Source organism: Thermomyces lanuginosus, assembly GCF_041956635.1.
Source record: "Thermomyces lanuginosus strain ATCC 200065 unplaced genomic scaffold VTN49scaffold_40, whole genome shotgun sequence".
Classification (NCBI taxonomy): Eukaryota; Fungi; Ascomycota; class Eurotiomycetes; order Eurotiales; family Trichocomaceae; genus Thermomyces; species Thermomyces lanuginosus.
The window spans coordinates 865,902-883,100 of NW_027192374.1; the positions used below are offsets into that span (position 1 = coordinate 865,902).

Genomic DNA, 17,199 nt, shown 5'->3' on the forward strand with positions numbered 1-17,199 from the left:
GTCTATCTAATCGGGGAGGATAAGCTTTTGACTTTTTCTCAGGAGCTACCCTTGTTCTCCAGGCGGCATTGATTGGCGGGGGGCCACACATCGCGGGGCCCCAGAATCTGGGGTTTGTGGATTCTGCCGCGGGGAAATCCATTTTCTGGAACTGAGGATTTTCCCTTGGAGTCCATACGATGGAGTGTCCTGGACCGCTTCCGAAGGCGTTTGTACCGTTTGCTGCCCTAATTTCCCATGCTGAGGCCTGCGGAGAGCATGGAGTTGATTAGTCAGCGCTTAACGTTCAGATCGACAAATCTGGGCCCGTGATGGCGGGAATGGTGGGTCAGCTTTAATAACGGCAAGTAATCCCGAGTCGAATGCCGATCTGACCGTTGAATCTTCCTCGTAGTATCCGAAGCATCGGATAAGTGTATATGCTTTTCAACGGCGGAATATATTTGGATTCAATTGGGTGCTGCCAGAAAAAAAAAAGGAATAATCCTTCACCATATTCCATAGTACTCTACAGGGAGCGAAATGGGATACCTACTATTTAAAATTCTTTAGAATGAGATCATCTCAGATAACCACTAGTCCTGAGCTACAAGATGCGTCAGGTCGATACTGCTGCAATGAGGAATCAGAGCGTCTGGAAACCTACATCAAAATTAGTGCATCGTGAATTCGAACCCCAATTCAACATTTACTAACTAATAGGTGGACATGGCGTAGTATATACATCTAATTCTAGCATAGAATCTACAGCTTGGCCTGCGATTCCTTGTTCATCTCCCTCACAACATCATCATATACTTTATACGCATGCTCTTCCGCATCAAAGTTCAGCAACCACTCTGGTCGATCAAGCCGAATAATCTGCGGGTTCTGCTTGACCTTTTCAAAGTCTGCCTTGTGCCACTTGTCCCGCGTCGTTTCGCCGGTCTTTTGTGCGCGAAGCACACGGTCGTAGCGAATCCGTTGGTACGCCCGCAGCGCTTCGGGTACCTTGGACTTGTCTCTGCGGCGGCCCTGGCATTTCTCAAGGCAGACTGCGAGCGTGACTCCATCTTCCATCGCCTGGCTGGCGCCTTGGATTGACGTGGGCAGGAACGGATGGGCGGCGTCGCCAATCAGCGCGATGCGTCCCTTGGGGCTCACCCATGTAGGCAAGGGGTCGCGGTAGATCAGCTTCCAGTCAACTAGATAGTCCGTAGGCGTCGCTTTGATGATCTCCTGGACGACCGGGTCCCAGCCTTCCACCACTTTGAGACAGTCTTCGATGTATCCTGGGGTCGACCACGAGTCTTCGATATCGGCTTCATCCTATCAACCAGTTAACCTTTGTCGGAGATGGTCACTTAAAAAACACGATATACCTTGTGCGTGCACACCCAGCTAAAATCCTTGCCATTTTTCAGACTAGCCGCAAGGAAATGCACATCCGGCCCAATCCATGCGTAGTGCCGATCTCCATTCTTCCAGAGGTGATCCGTCAATGGGCTCTTCAGGTTCTCACTCTTGAACCATGACCGATATACCGCGTAGCCCGAGGACTTGGGCTTGTCTTCGTACCCCAAGACAATCTTTCTGGCCGGTGAACGGACTCCTTCAGCAGCGAACACCGCATCGGCCGTGAATCGCTCTTCACCCTCGGGGGTCTGCACGACTACTCCAGCCTTGTCATCGGTTTCAAAGTAATCGACGACCTTGTGTCCCAGTCGGATATCAATGCCGCGAGCCAGGGCGTGGTTGAAGACGACTTCGTGGATCTCCCCCCGGTGACCGTTGAACCTCTTACCGAACCGATCCTCCTCGTCTTCCCAATACTGCTTGAACAGCCATTCGCCCTTGTACGTCACAAAATTCACGCCGTCACTCTTGTGGCAGATGGGATCCAGCTGCTGCTCAACACCCTCCCATCGCCGGAAGATCCGTCCACTGTTAGGGCCGAAGGATATGATATCTCCCAGAATCTTCAGCTCCGGAAACGACTCGAACAGAATGACCGAATGACCCTTGCGGTCACACTCAATTGCTGCCGTTAGGCCAGCAAAGCCGGCGCCAACAATAATGACGGATATCCCAGAAGCTGGTTTACGTGCGAACTGCATTTTCCGTTCTTCTAATCAGATATCCGGCTACTGGTTCTATGTCGAAGGAGAACTGAACTACGCATGGACGAGAGGAGCTCCCCCCCAGAGTTTAATAGCTCCCCAACCCGTAGCTCACCGCTTGGGTATTCCCGTGGGGAATCCGGAGATCCTCCAGCTTTGAGGGGCCGGGGAAATCGTGGGGCCCCATGTGGCTTTCCCCCCAGATGAATATATGATTGGTTGGTATTCAGTATTTGCACAGATGACAAATCTAGAAAAGATGAGGTACTCTACGAGGATCTATATCTATAGAGGATCTCCGGATAAAATGAGGGGATTCAAAGGTAATCACCAGGATCGCAGGATTGTCTCACATAGATTGTCCACGGCTCGGCCATCATGTCGCTGCCACTTCCATTCACCATATCCACTCTACACCCATGGTATGTGATCCTTCCTGGCCTCGTGGTCTCGGGTTTTCTTTTGCTTCTGCTTCATGACTATATTCTCGTCCTGCGTATGCCACCGGGCCCTCGTCCTTGGCCCCTCATCGGCAACAAACACCTCATCCGCAAGTCGGCACCATGGGTACAGTTCGAGCAATGGTCCAAGATCTACGGTCCCATCTTCACTCTGTGGATAGGCCGCCGGCCAACGGTCGTCATCTCTGATCCTCAGATCTCCACGGACTTGCTCGAGAAGCGGAGTAACAAGTACAGCTCGCGGCCACGCTTCGTGGCCATGGGTGAGCTGTACTGGGACAATGCCACCATCCTCGTTCAACCCTATGGCAAGAAATGGCAACTCCACCGCAAGCTGTTGCATCAGGCTCTCAACCCGTCCGCGCTGAAGCAGTACAAGCCCATCCAGACGGCAGAGGCAACAAGGCTGTGTCATGCTTTGCTCTCCCGTCCGCAGGACTACGAGACCCTGATCGATCAATTCACCGCCAGCGTCGTGTTCAGCATCGCTTACGGCCATCGCATTGACTCCATGAACGCCAAGGTCATCCGCCAGCGGCTCGAGTTCATGCAGTACTCGGCGTCTCTGAACGTGCCAGGACGATACCTCGTCGAATCGATACCCATTCTCAAATATCTCCCCGATTTTCTGGCACCATGGAAAGCTGAAATCAAACGGCGGGGTCGCATGGAGGCGGAGGCCAATATGGCGCTTGTTGAACAAGTTCGCAGGGACATGCGCTCCAACAAGGACATTCCCGACTCCCTGACCAAGCAGCTTCTTCAGGCTCGGGAGAAAGACCCGTTGTCGTTTGCGCTTATGAGCGAGCGGGATTTCTCCTTTGTCCCTGGCTCGCTGTTTGGTGCGGGAAGTGACACGACGGCGAGTACCATGTGCAGTGGAATCCTCATGCTCATCACCAATCCAATCACACTGACCGCGGCGCATGCCGAACTCGACGCCGTTGTGGGATCTGATCGATCCCCGACGTTTGATGACAAGGCGTCCCTGCCTTACATCAACGCGCTCTGTGCGGAGATTCTGCGTATCCGTCCGGTTGCCGTTCTTGGTGGCACTCCGCATGCGAATTCAGAAGCTGATACGTACCGGGGCTACTATATTCCAAAGGGGACCAACATATTGTCCAACTCATGGGCAATCAACTTGAACCCTGCCTACTACCCTAACCCGCATCATTTCAATCCGTTGCGGTTCCTGCCCGAAGGTGTCACTCCGGAGAAATACCCATACCTGCCTCGAGATTATATCCAATCCACACCACAGGAAAAAGGCAAGCCTCATCCCTCCAAAGACGGGCAGAGCTCCTTTGGCTGGGGAAGACGTATCTGCCCCGGCGCCGGCCTGGCTCAGGAATCACTCTTCATTGCTATGGCCAAATTGCTGTGGGCATTCGACATCCTTCCGGTAACGGAACCTGACGGATCGGTCCGGAAATATGATACATTTGCCTATACGGAAGGATTCAATATTCGTCCTCGGCCATTTGAATGTGTGATTCGCGTCCGTAGCGCAAAACACCGCGAGGTTTTGGAGCGTGAAATGCAGGATGCGGAGAAAGTGAGAGAACGATTCCCTCCATTCGTAGAATGATTTCGATGATCAGAGCGTCGGGAAATCAAAGTCATGTGTTGACAACTCATTTTTTGTAGTTGGTGCCAAGCCATCTTGCCCTAAGTTTCCACAAAAAGGAAACTACGTATTTTTATTTCCTGCAAACAAAATGCCGCGCAGTTGTCACGGAATGCAAATACAGAGAATTTATCGTAATGAAATTTATGCATGTGCTTTCAGACTTTTTAGTGAATGTGTCCTGAACTAATCCGTCTTTGCAGGGAGCCTGCCGTCCATCACCGACTCAGCTCCTTGGTCACCCTAACACTAGAACCAGAATCCATCAGATTCCGAATAAGTTTCAAGATGCACTATTAGTATTATGTTATGTATTGATGGTGAGGATCATGGGGCACTATCATCATCTAATATCAGTCATAAGCAGGTGTATTTCTCAGGACAATCGTCACATGACTTCTACTTGAGCTGTCAAACAAGATGATCTGCGGCTGCAAAATCATTGACAAATGGTGCTATGTACAAGAATGCAAAGCATCATACAAAGCGAATGTATCATACAGAGCGAGTGAATCAAACAGCATAAAAAATACATCAGTCAGCCCTCAGAACTCGCGGAGCGCTTAGCACTGAGGGAACGGCGGCGCGTCAGGAGAGACACTGCCGCCATACTCAACCTGATCGCCGGGGTTCGGGAAGACAGTCTCCGCCTGTTCCACAGTCGAGCAGCCGTTGCCAACATTTGCGACGAAGATCGGAGGATGAGCAGCAGCGAAGGACTCCGGAGTGCCGCTGCCACCGGTGATCGTAACAGCAGCGCAGTTCATGTACATCTCACGGTTGCCAACCAGGTTGAACCAAGACCAAGCGAAGATAGCGTCACCGTCGGCCACATCGTTGGGGACTTGGAAATCGTAGGTCGACTTCAGCGGGCAGCCGCCAATGATGGACTTGATCACATGGAACGAGGCACCGTTGTCGTAGCTGAGGGACAGCTGGCACGAGCCGCCACCATGAGTAGCGGTACCAGCAAGGGTAACGTTGTAGGTCTCTCCAGCCTGGTACTCCGTAACGGCGCGGAATGGGGTGTTGGCATGGTAGCCCTTGCAGGGGAAGTTCGAGCCTGGATCGGCATGTCAGCATGGATGCCTGAGGTCGATGCCGAAACTGAACCCATGACTGAAAATAGACGCACCATCGGCATTAAGGGGGCTCGTCATGGAATAGTCAATCAGGCCGGGATCGGTTTCCGGGTCGAACTTGCTGCGGAACGGGTAGGGCCAGCTCATCTCTATGTGCGCGGCACATAGACCGAGGGACATAAGACCAAGGAGCGCCTTCGAGAACATTGTGACTGAATGTTTTGCGCGCGATCGAGGTGCGAGGCTGGAGGATTTTCGATGACTATCTTCGAGATGTTGTGAGTTTGATAACGTCAAGTCGAGAGGACTCGACGCTGCCTTTATATCAGTCGTCGGTCAAATGCCTGTCGTCAAAAGCATGCACCGTCTGATATCCAAAGCTCCGCTCCCAGCCATTGATTCGCCCATGGGACGATGTGACAATTCACATGGCCCATTTGGTCCTTCATTTCGCGGGGAATTTTGTGAATTCGGTGCATTCCAAACAGTCCAAACGACGAGAACGAGTTGGAAGAGTCCTCTGTAGGCATCAAAATCGAAATCGCCTTCAAAATTGTTACATACCTGCGGCTAGTACAGTAGACTTTGGTACTGGTATTGCCAATCATTTCTCGCTCCTCAGGTCCTACATGTCGCGGTGGATGCAACGCATGGACGTTTGATAGTTTTGGTAGTTTTGCAACGATTACACCTTCTGCTACGGGCCCCTAGTGCTTGTACACATCGAGTAGTAGTTCCTGCTACTGTGCTATCATGTGGCAATTTCTTTCGTACTCGTGATAACCGAGCATTAAGTGCAACCCTAAGGTGTTGAGGACGTGAACAATTCGTCGCGTGATAGTGATTGATAGTATAGAAGTGCTAGTTTGATAGTAGGTAGCATTGCTCCGCGTATCTCGCTGACTCCTCAGACCTGTCATTAAAGATGCGTGCCAAACGCCAAGTATTCGAACTCCGGAGATTTCGTAGTATTTGTTATGTCCTGAAGTCCTCGGCGTGCGTTTCGGCAACATGGACAGGAGTGGACACTGGATAGCATATCCGGCGTGGGACCCTTGTGGCCCAGATCGACGGATAACCGCGAATTATGAATGGATAGGCTGATGATAAGGTTATGAGCGATACGGAAGATGGATCACGAAGTCGTATTACCCCGTACTTGGTCCTCCGTCGACAGCTTGCCAATCTGCTTTGACAGATAGGAACCGAAATTTAGCCTCATGAGATGCCGAGCCTGCCACTATCATTGGGCCTACGCAACTAGCTAAAGACCCTTTAATTTGGCATTTGGCTTGATTGCTTATCCATTCTTCAGATTTTATTCCAGAGTCTTGATAGAGGCGTTTCTTATTCTTCGTTACATGCATGCTTTTTCTTGACTCCGACGACGATCATTTGAACTGCCCCTTTGAGTATGGTTAGTCCCAAATGACGCCTCGGGTCTTTTCTGCATCGTCGCATTTCGTCACTCGCCTTACCCCACCAGATATCATTCGAAACGCACCAGTGACGATGAATGTGCCGAACGGCACTCCACTCCAAATCGAACTAATGTCATAGTCGGTACTACCTTAAATCTTAAGTTTGAACAGTGAGTGAATCTGACTCCGAAGGAAGATCAGATTCAGATCAGATGGACGACAATGAATGATCATCACACGTGCCTAGTCGAGATGTTCTCCATTAGAGACTGGAATGTTCGAACGGTGATCTTTGGGAAGGCTAAGCTTGCGGGAATCGGAGTCCAGACTTTGTGATTTGCAGAATTGAGTTTTCATCACGGTATGTTATGCCATATGCCAGGGGACAATTGCGCAGCAAAAACCCCCACGCCCTGGGCGCTTGGATCAAGGATATGATCGTAGAGAGGCCCTTCGGCTGCAGGGGCAGCCGAATTTCCCGGAACCCTACCTCTTTTATTCGTACCCAAGGGAACTAGCCTTGCGGCTTGGCGCAGCGAGCGACGCCTGAGAAAAACTTTCGATTTGTTGGCTGTCGTTTAGTTTTTTTTCTAGTTTCTGCATGCCGGAAAAATGTTCCTCGGAGGGAACAATTGAGAGGACACGGCCACGAAGCAGAAGCTTGGGCCTAACCGGCTGCATATCATTGGACTATGGGCGCCGCTGCTCACACCGCATCGATCTATGGCAAGTCCATTGAGCCTGTGATGAACTTATTTACAGACATCTGGTGTCGTGAGTGAACTGAAATAGCAGAAGTACAATGTATATGTATAATAGATACTAATGCTGGATGTGATAGCATGCTTCATGGCATTTGGTGCCGAAAATCGCAGGCATTACAAGAGGGAGATCAGACACGGAGATGAAGAATGATCAGTTTGGCGCAGAGCCGATGGTAACCTACTGTGAGTGTTGTCAGAAACACTTCAGAATATCTCCGTCTGGATATCGGATGGATTCGGTGGAATTGGGACGGTTGAATACTCGACAAAACGGAACTCCTCCGTTCGTCGTCAGGACGTAGCACTTAGTGGACCAAGTCTGCGAAGAACAAGAGGTTTGCATCTATCGACATGGCTCCGCAGTTTGCAGATGTGCTGTTGGGAAATCCCACAACGTGAACCCGTCCGAAAATCATCAGACCTATTCCATGCTTACACATTTTAGCAGGCGTAAACGCCAAATGACTGAAATGCAACATCGCACTTCGTGCATCATTGGACATAGAAGATTTTTCACAGTTTCTTTCACTCTGAGCACTGAGCACATCCATACGTCCGATGAGACTGTAGTACATCCATTGTACGCCTAAGTTACTGCGAAATGATACTGTTGGCTTGGGGTATCATATATGATGCTCTAGCCCACACCCAACAGTCGTTCCTGGGGTAATCGTTAGCCTTCGTCAACCTTGTTTCTCCGCACGCGACACCGTATGAACACACTGATAGGTATTTTCTGAACCCATTGCTCTGCACCTGTTCACTGCCCTTTATCCCTTGAATATATGCCGTGCTTCCAGCACATTCGCATCTCACCATCTGAAAAGTGTCAAGCGCATTGATGCCCTTTGTACACTTATCCTGCAAATGCGCAATGCCGTTCCTTGCTTTCCCCTTCGCAGCCGACCAGGCTATGACATTCATGTAGTAGGCTTAGCCTACCTGCTTAAGGGATTTTGAATTGATCTTAAGAATTTAAGCTCTCAAACGACCTTGGGAACTTCGATGCCCTCAGTTGTCAAAGTGTTGTCAACTAAGAACCCCAGAATCCGCATTGAATGGGACAAAAATTAGGGCAGAGTCGAGGATTGGATCGCTTGGTGCCCTGGAGGTTTCTACAATGTGTATGACATCGTATTCGTACGGTATCAAAATCAATGTTAGGAGCCCAACATTCCTTGGCGTAAGTGTTTACGAATAAGATGCTCAGCTGGCTACGTTTTGCCACGTCAAACCTTTCGTTTATGGATTATCACGTGATATTTATTTTTTGAAATCCCCAGTCGGACGTAAAAATAGGTAATTACAAGGAGTGTCGCCAATCAAACCAATCAGCTGCATGCTTTCTCATGATGAGTCTTTCTGACCTGGAATGATTGGCCACCCTTCGGCAAGGAAGCCGAAGCACGTGCAGCTCCAAGCTCTTCCTTCCGATCCTCCAATCAGCAGCTTGCGATGATGATTCAACGCCACTCCAAGTTTTATCAATCATGAGTAAAATCTACAAACGCTGGGGTATTTGAGAACCTGTTCTCATGATTTGAGCTGGTGCGTGTCACCATTCTTCAGACTCTGCTGAGCTAGTATTTCCGCGACCGCAGCTGGTTCTGCAGTCCTGCGGTTTTCGCACAGTCAGACCACTGGAATTCGACGCAAGGACTCGGCGACAGAGCGGCAGGGAACGCAGCTTGCTTATCGACAAGAGTAGCTTTAGATTCGCCATCATGAGTACCGTCACCACAGAAACGTCGGCATCCGCGCCCTCTGAGGTAACTCACATCAGGGCAAATGAACGGGGCCATGGTCGAAGACGAGGAATTCACTCGACACGTGGAAGAAGTGGCAGGAATTACACAAGGAATGCTCGCACCTTTGATATGACGGAAGCGCATACGCCAGCCGCAACAAGTTCAACCACGGAGGAGCAGATCAGTTCGAACGGCTCGCAGATCAAGGACCGCAGCGAATTCCGAAGAGGCCGGGGAAACAGAGGGAGCGGAAGAAATCGAACACGGGGGATGCGTTCAGGACGCAACACACATGCCACAGATGCGACGCACGTACCTGAACGCACATTCGGAGGACAGCTGACGACGAACGAAAAATCTGATCCCCAGCAGACGTCTCAGAGTACAGAGAGATCGGCGCAGGATACCGGTGGCCACCTGCGAGCAGATGCTGCGGAATTCGTCCCTGGAAAGGGCCATCCCGCAACTGCATCAAAGAGTTCGTCGAGTCGCCGACAAAATCGCACCGCGAAAACAAAATCAAAGTCGAAATCCACCGCACCTGATTTTCCAACTCGTATCCACGAGGATATTAACAACGGCGTCTACGAGTGCCCAATATGTACCAGTGAGATAGGTCGAAAATCACGGGTGTGGGCTTGTCATCAGTGCTGGACAGTGTTCCATCTTGGTTGCGTCAAAAAGTGGTCCGAAAACGAGGGGTCCTCCTTTACGCCTGAAGAAGGCCGCTCTCAGACTACCCGACAATGGCGCTGTCCTGGGTGTAACTTGCCCCAGGACATCTCGCCAACGACATACTCTTGCTGGTGCGGAAAGGAGGTCGATCCGCGTTCCCTACCCGGCCTCCCTCCACACTCTTGTGGGCAGACATGCTCTCGGCCTCGTAAGGGTTGTCCCCATCCATGCGACTTGACATGTCATGCTGGCCCCTGTCCGCCATGTACTGCAATGGGGCCAACCCAAGATTGCTTCTGTGGAAAGCAATCATCAAGAAAGCGCTGCGTCGACACGGACTACGAGAATGGTTGGAGTTGCGGTGAGACTTGCGGAGACCTGCTTCCCTGCGGGAAACACATCTGTCAGCGTCCATGTCACGAGGGCCTATGTGGCTCATGTGAGGAGCCGGTCGATGCAACCTGCTATTGTGGGCGAGTACGCAAGAAAATGCCTTGCAGCGAGCTAGACGAGGAAATCGTCAGCGAGCAGCGTCAACTGGCAGATGACGGCGAATCAACAGTGCGGACGTGGACTGGTGTATTCCGCTGCCTCAACGTCTGCGAGCGACCATTTGACTGTGGTGTGCATTTTTGCCAGAAGCCATGCCATCCCCAAGATGTAGACTTGGCACATTGCCCTCTGTCCCCAGATGTCGTGTCGCACTGCCCATGCGGCAAAACGCCATTGTCCCAGATCCCAGACTTTAAGCCGAGAGCATCCTGTCAGGACCCCGTTCCAAATTGTTTCGAACCTTGTGGAAAATCCCTTCCGTGCGGACATCCTTGTCCTCGGGTCTGCCATACTGGCCCTTGCCCGCCCTGTTTACGAACGGTCACGATACAGTGCCGATGTGGTCGCAGTTCTTTCAATACCGTATGCCATCAAGGCAAGGAGGAGCCGCCGCAATGCATGCGCATCTGCAAGGCAACCCTGAATTGCGGTCGACACACGTGCTCTGAACGCTGCTGCACGGGCGAACGAAAGGCAGCGCAACGTCAAGCCACAAAGCGCAAACTCCGATCACTCAATGCTGGGCAATCTGCTGCGGACGATGTGGAAGCTGAACATATCTGCACGAGAGTATGTGGCAGGACATTGAAATGCGGGCGACATACTTGCCCGGAGCTCTGCCACAAAGGGCCCTGCGGAAGTTGCCGGGAAGCTATTTTCGACGAGGTAACCTGCCACTGCGGGCGTTCGGTGTTGCATCCGCCTCTTCCATGCGGAACAAAACCTCCACCCTGTCATTTCGAATGCGAGCGGCCCAAGGAATGTGGTCACCCTCAAACTCCTCACAACTGTCATACTGATGACGAACCTTGCCCCAAGTGTCCCTTCTTGACTGAGAAGAAATGTGTTTGTGGAAAGCAGATACTCAAGAATCAGCCATGCTGGCGGACTGAAGTCAGCTGCGGGCTTCCTTGTGGCCTACCACTGAAATGCGGCTTCCACACTTGTCAGAAACAGTGCCATCGTCCAGGGGAATGCGAGGATGCGACGGGTCCATGCAGACAACGCTGTGGAAAGTCGAAGCAACTGTGCGGCCATCCCTGTACTGATCCCTGCCATGCGCCTTCTGCATGCCCCGAAACAGAACCATGCTCGACTTCTGTTCTCGTGTCTTGTGCCTGTGGACGCATACGACAATCGAGACGGTGTAATGCTGCACGTGCTGTGATTGTCAAAGGCCAGACATTGCGCCCTGAGACACCACCGACGACAGGTCCAATCGAATGTGACGAAGAATGCGCGCGACTCGAGCGCAATCGGTCGTTTGCCAGCGCTTTGAATATCGACATTGACCAAAAGACGACAATCAGTCATGCCGCGGCAGTGAAGCCATCGGTCTCGAATTTGCCGTACTCAGCGGAGACCATGGACATCTACCGACAAGTGTTTTCTACAAGTACTTCTGCTACGATTCACGACTACGAAACAACGCTCCACAATCTTGCAGCTAGTCCTACCCAGCGATCTGTTCGGTTCCAGCCCGCTAGAGCGGCACTGCGTGCCTTCGTCCACTCTCTGGCGGCAGACTGGGGATTTGCGTCTGAGAGCTTCGACCCAGAGCCGCATCGGCACGTCTTCGTACTAAAGCCGAGCCAGTGGTCTCCGCCTCCACTTGGGTTCCGACCAGATGGATCATCGATTGGGATCGGCGGCATGACAGTCGGGGAGTGCATCCGATTCCGCGACCGTGAATTGGCGAAAGAGAGAGAGGCGCAGCAGGCAGCTGCTCAGGCCAAGTCGGCCTCGAATGTCAGGACTCCAACGCCTGGAGATACTGGAGATGGCTGGGCTCAGGTAGCCTATCGCAAACGGGTGTCCCCGAGCAGCGGGACTCCCCTTCAGCCAACGTTGCCAGGTTCGCCAATGTTCAGTCAGACGATATACTCCTCTCTAGGTAAGGACCGTGATCAGAGTTCCAGTCCGAAGCCGGCTCAGTCGCCGGTTGCCCGTTCGCTGAGCAAGGCCCCTCCGGTGATCAACATTGATGATGTCGCCGACGACTGGGAAGAACAGGTCGAAAAGGAGGAGCAAGCAGAGAGAGAAATGGAGGATAAGCAAGACTCGGTTGACGAGAAGGTGATTGAAAATGGATCAGAGACACCGGCAGTTACTGCTGTTACTGTCAATGAGTGATGTATATATAAATTTGACGAAGAAATGACTTGCATGGCGTTTGTTCATAGGGGTATCAATCGAAGTATTCGTTTATCGCAAAGAATTTAGCCTGCAGTAGTCTATATGTAACGTACCAAGTGTGTATTTTCGAAGGTATTTCAGGAATTTCGTGGTACCAAAGACGTTCGTAATCGTAAATTTCATGTGAAAATTTCGTTTGTTATCGACCCAAGTTCATCACTCGCCGTAGCTCCGCAACAGCTCCTGGCCTTATCAATTGAACCCGCCCAGGGCTTTCCGGATTTCATATGAAAGTCTAAAATCAGTTTCTTTAACAAGCCATCATGGCCTCGTCCAGACTTCCCTCGTTCCGTTCGCTTTTCCGGGGTTACACCCGTCATATCCAGCCGCAGTACCAACAACGGCGCTGGGCGCAAGTTCATGATGTCCGCTTCCTTGCGACTCACCATACTTCACAGCAAGTCAAGGAGCGGTATCGGGAAAAGCTGACTCGGAAAGCTAAAGAGTGCGCGATACAATTGCAATTGATTTTGAAACGCGGCGGGGAGCTAAACTTCATACAGGGAAGGCCATGAATCGATAGAAGCTCTCGAGCAAGCCTACCGCGACAAAATCGAGGAATACAAACGCAAATCGGACACCGTTACGCTTCCGGGGGCTCAGGCTAAAGAATCCGGGTCATCAGAGAGTGGGAAAGGCGCGCCATCGACAATCTCAAAACCTCTTTCTCCTATCTCCGATGCGGTGCGCCAGGCAACGAAATCGAGCATCAAGCCGTTGAGTTCGTATCTGAATATCGAGAAGATCCTTGAACTACCCACGAAGGAGATCGAGGTGTTGTGGCGACTACGGCATGCGAACAACCCGCGCTCGATATGCGCGGTGATTCCGCTCGATACCTACCAACGTATGGCGGAGGTTGCGCGGCAACATCCGCAGTTTATCCTTCCACTGCCGCGAGAAACAACGACAGCGACGGAAAATTCGGACAGTGAAAAGAACGCCGAGCAGCAGAATAAAGAACAGAATCAGGTTGGCGCAGACATTCATTTCTTGCAATGGGGCTTCCACCCGCCCGCCTCGCCGTCTCCGGCTTCAAAGTCTGGGACGACGCATAACACACATACCTCAACGATCGTGTTTACGCATCTTGCCGCGTACAAGCTTCACGGGGAATTCGCCCAGCCGCATACCACCATCACGCACCACCTCGACCTCGCGGATGAGAAGGGTCTCGTCCTCATGCATGGCCAAGTGATGCCGGATTGCGGCGTGTCCGTCTCGGAGGCAAGTTGGTTGGTTAGTTGCGTTCAGCGCTTCTATGACCACAAGGGTGAAGGAGGTGGACGGAAGGGAGAATTGCTGCGGATGTTTACTCGGGGTGATGTCGAGGGATTCAGGGTTCATGAGTTGATGGATGAAACGGAGAGGATTTCTTGAATTGTACCATTATAGACTACTGTGTCGATGATATCCTGTATAGTATTCATCAATTGAATTCTCTAGGAGAGGGCAGACTACCATCTCGTTATTGAATTCATTGTCCGGAATGTGAAAGGTACATAAGAGGACCAGCCTTCTAAACGCTCAAAACACACAATTAAAGTCGCATCGCATCGTCAAAGGTGTGGTTAATACAGGTCTTCAGAGGGGAAATCACTCGATAAGTATCTCTTCCTCTCTGGATCAGAAAAACTGTTGGGCATAATAATTTGGTTTAATCCAGCACATGCTCCATGACAAAGGAATGTATGTATTCGAAATAATTCGGCTCGGCGACTGTATCGTTGTGGCCACCGTTGGGCAGTTCCCGCCAGACTTTGGTGGTCGATCTGCATCGAGCATACAGCTCAGACATATGACTGGGACTGGAGGATTGTCAGCATGAGGCATGTTAGTCAGTGAGTTGATAGGGAGCTGAGACGTACGGAACAAGCTCGTCTTTCAATCCACTTAGGAATAATATTGGAACGTTCTCAATCTTTGGAATGACGTCCTCGCTCGCCCACTGCTGGTGACAGAGACGGGCAAGATATCGGGCGGGTGGCAACACACTGATGGCTGAAGTTAGCATTGCTAATCCTCCTCCGACGTTCTTGATCATACCTTGGTATCAATTTCCTGATGCCCAAGAAGGTGTTCTCCACAATCAGCCCGGCAATATCCCCATGCTTCTCGTTCTTCGCCACGAGATTGATCGCGACGGCACCCCCTAGACTCTGTCCGTACACGAGGATCTTGTTGTCCCTCGTTTCAGGACGATGTCGAATGTAATCCAGGCCCGTCTGCGCATCGATATTCAAACCGTGCTCATCGGGAGACCCGGTGGACAGTCCGTAGCCGCGATACTCGAGCATGAGCACGCTACACCCAAGGATCTCAACGAGGACCTTGGCGATCGGAATGCGATGGCCGATATTGCCAGCATTTCCATGGAACATGAGTACTGTCAGGGCACGTGTTCGCCGTTTATTTTCCGGTCGGATGAGGAGCGCATTGAGCGACTCGCCGTCAGGGGTGGGAAGCTGGAGGTCTTCAAAGTCCGTCACCCCGAACTGCGACGGCTTGGGCACATTCGTGCGCGAATCCGCAGGAACGTTTCGCGGGTAGATCAACTCACTATTTCCTGTCAGTATACTGCTTCAGATGGCGCGCAATCCACGAATTCCATACTTTTGCTTGAAGTACAGGAGGCCACTCGCAAGCGCTGCGAGCCCTGACGAGGCTATCACTGGCAGTCGGAGAAACTGCACAGCATTTCCCGCCAGAGATGCTAAGCTCCATTGCGGCGATGGCGGCGGCGGAGGCGACTCCGACATGGTAAGTCGGGGATTGAAGGGTTCATAGAATCGAGAACACAAAAAGGACTAATGTGAACTAAGGGATTCTTGATGTCGGCGAGATCGTCACAGGGCGGGGAGCAGCCGAGGATCCTCCGAGACGGTTGCGGCAGATGGCAGATTGCCTAACCAACACTAAAGCACAACCCCTGCCGTCTCAAATAAATTCGTACTGAATATACATCAGGGTCCGGTCCAAATCGGTACAAGTTAATAATTGATCCATCACGCTTACCAGCAGTGATTTCTGAGCTGGCCTGGACTCCTTGATGGCATGAACAAGCTTGCCGCGGGTTCACATGGGCGGGTTACGTAATAAAAAACACTAACCCAATTGAGTTAGACGGTATCTCACACTTTCAGCCCCTGAACCAATCAATCATGCTTATTGTCCTGACCGCCTTTGAGCTGTCCGTCTACGCGTTGCTGGTCTGCCTTGAGCGTCATCATCGTCAAAAGCAGTTCCTTGTCTCCGTCGATTCTCAATTCAGCGACCTGAACGTCCAAACGGTTCTTAGAACTCTGGTTAAAGACTCCAAGCTTCATTTCAACCGGCAATATGGTGGGACCCGCAACGGGGGTCATCGATGAAAGTGAGCTTCATTACCTTCAATCTATCATGGCCTGAACTGATCATGAATAGATGGCATTCATGTGGATATGAACCATCTGAAGAACGGTGAAGTCAAGTATGTCTGGAGCTCTCTTCCGTAATTCTACAGCTGCTAACCGTCGTGTCTAGTCTCGGGACTTCTATGTAGGACCTGCCGTGGATCTCGTTCGCCGACACCCATGTACTGACGATGACCTAGTATGGCCATCAACTTCAAAGACGGCGTGATTCTCGGAGCCGACAGTCGAACAACAACAGGCGCTTATATTGCCAACCGTGTCACGGACAAACTTACACAAGTTCACGATACGATCTGGTGCTGCCGGTCCGGGTCTGCGGCTGACACCCAAGCTGTCGCGGATATCGTCTCATACCACCTGGGTTTGTATGGGATCACAAACAATGAGCCTCCCAGCACACAGGTCGCCGCAGCGCTTTTCCAGGAACTCTGCTACGAGAATAAGGATCTGCTGAGGTCAGATATGCACTGCTTCCGACACCCATTGGTACTGTACTGACACTGAACAGTGCCGGCATTATCGTCGCAGGCTATGACCGCCGACATGGCGGTCAAGTGTACTCCATTCCGCTGGGCGGGTCTCTTCACAAGCAACCATATGCAATTGGTGGCTCCGGCTCAACCTACATCTACGGCTACTGTGACGCACATTGGAGGGAGAATATGACGGAGGAGGAGGGCATTGAGTTTGTCAAGAATGCGCTGCGCGAGGCCATCAAATGGGATGGAAGCTCCGGCGGTGTGATCCGTATGGTGGTCCTGACCGCCAAGGGGGCAACTCGGCATCTGTACCTCCCGGATAACGGATACACGGGACCAGGCGTGACGAATAGAATAGCTGCGTGAGCATTGTATGACGGCAATTGAAATTGACTAGTTTTGCTTCGGTGCTGTGTACCGTCGGTTCGAAACGTAGGAGACGGCTCACATACGATGTAGGATGTAGGAGAGTCTGCTTTAATGCTTTAGACACGGATGCGAACGTAGGCGTGGCGCAGCCTGGACGCGCCAATGGGATTGCCGTGGGGTGTCTGATACCGCGCTGGCCAGTCAGTGTTTGCGATTTCAGCACAGGGTCGAGAATTCCTGGAATCCGTCAGCTGGCGTTGGGTTGATGATATCGTTCCAGAGTCTCAAGCGCGGGCTCTCACCATGATCT

At 51.6% G+C, this 17,199-nt stretch overlaps 7 protein-coding genes across 7 annotated transcripts; 4 read left to right on the plus strand and 3 right to left on the minus strand.

Annotated features, from left to right (window-relative positions):
• Nucleotides 1-744: 744 nt before the first annotated feature.
• Nucleotides 745-2,096, minus strand: VTN49DRAFT_6302 (uncharacterized protein; the record flags this gene model as incomplete). The annotated part of the gene is made up of 2 exons (XM_069414456.1): nucleotides 745-1,308; nucleotides 1,362-2,096. The coding sequence occupies 2 exons, from the start codon at nucleotides 2,094-2,096 to the stop codon at nucleotides 745-747; spliced, it is 1,299 nt and encodes a 432-aa protein (XP_069265700.1).
• A 381-nt stretch (nucleotides 2,097-2,477) lies between these two features.
• On the plus strand, nucleotides 2,478-4,151 carry VTN49DRAFT_6303 (uncharacterized protein; the record flags this gene model as incomplete). Its single annotated transcript, XM_069414457.1, has 1 exon — nucleotides 2,478-4,151. One exon carries the CDS (start codon nucleotides 2,478-2,480, stop codon nucleotides 4,149-4,151), a length of 1,674 nt encoding a protein of 557 aa, XP_069265701.1.
• Nucleotides 4,152-4,753: 602 nt separating this feature from the next.
• VTN49DRAFT_6304 (uncharacterized protein) lies at nucleotides 4,754-5,479 on the minus strand (the record flags this gene model as incomplete). Its single annotated transcript, XM_069414458.1, has 2 exons — nucleotides 4,754-5,253; nucleotides 5,326-5,479. 2 exons carry the CDS (start codon nucleotides 5,477-5,479, stop codon nucleotides 4,754-4,756), a joined length of 654 nt encoding a protein of 217 aa, XP_069265702.1.
• Nucleotides 5,480-9,181: 3,702 nt separating this feature from the next.
• On the plus strand, nucleotides 9,182-12,565 carry VTN49DRAFT_6305 (uncharacterized protein; the record flags this gene model as incomplete). The annotated part of the gene is made up of 1 exon (XM_069414459.1): nucleotides 9,182-12,565. The coding sequence occupies one exon, from the start codon at nucleotides 9,182-9,184 to the stop codon at nucleotides 12,563-12,565; it is 3,384 nt and encodes a 1,127-aa protein (XP_069265703.1).
• A 326-nt stretch (nucleotides 12,566-12,891) lies between these two features.
• VTN49DRAFT_6306 (uncharacterized protein) lies at nucleotides 12,892-14,008 on the plus strand (the record flags this gene model as incomplete). The annotated part of the gene is made up of 2 exons (XM_069414460.1): nucleotides 12,892-13,073; nucleotides 13,132-14,008. The coding sequence occupies 2 exons, from the start codon at nucleotides 12,892-12,894 to the stop codon at nucleotides 14,006-14,008; spliced, it is 1,059 nt and encodes a 352-aa protein (XP_069265704.1).
• Nucleotides 14,009-14,285: 277 nt separating this feature from the next.
• Nucleotides 14,286-15,387, minus strand: VTN49DRAFT_6307 (uncharacterized protein; the record flags this gene model as incomplete). Its single annotated transcript, XM_069414461.1, has 4 exons — nucleotides 14,286-14,436; nucleotides 14,497-14,622; nucleotides 14,675-15,187; nucleotides 15,242-15,387. 4 exons carry the CDS (start codon nucleotides 15,385-15,387, stop codon nucleotides 14,286-14,288), a joined length of 936 nt encoding a protein of 311 aa, XP_069265705.1.
• A 580-nt stretch (nucleotides 15,388-15,967) lies between these two features.
• On the plus strand, nucleotides 15,968-16,886 carry VTN49DRAFT_6308 (uncharacterized protein; the record flags this gene model as incomplete). The annotated part of the gene is made up of 5 exons (XM_069414462.1): nucleotides 15,968-16,001; nucleotides 16,052-16,097; nucleotides 16,151-16,165; nucleotides 16,221-16,496; nucleotides 16,550-16,886. 5 exons carry the CDS (start codon nucleotides 15,968-15,970, stop codon nucleotides 16,884-16,886), a joined length of 708 nt encoding a protein of 235 aa, XP_069265706.1.
• Nucleotides 16,887-17,199: the final 313 nt, after the last annotated feature.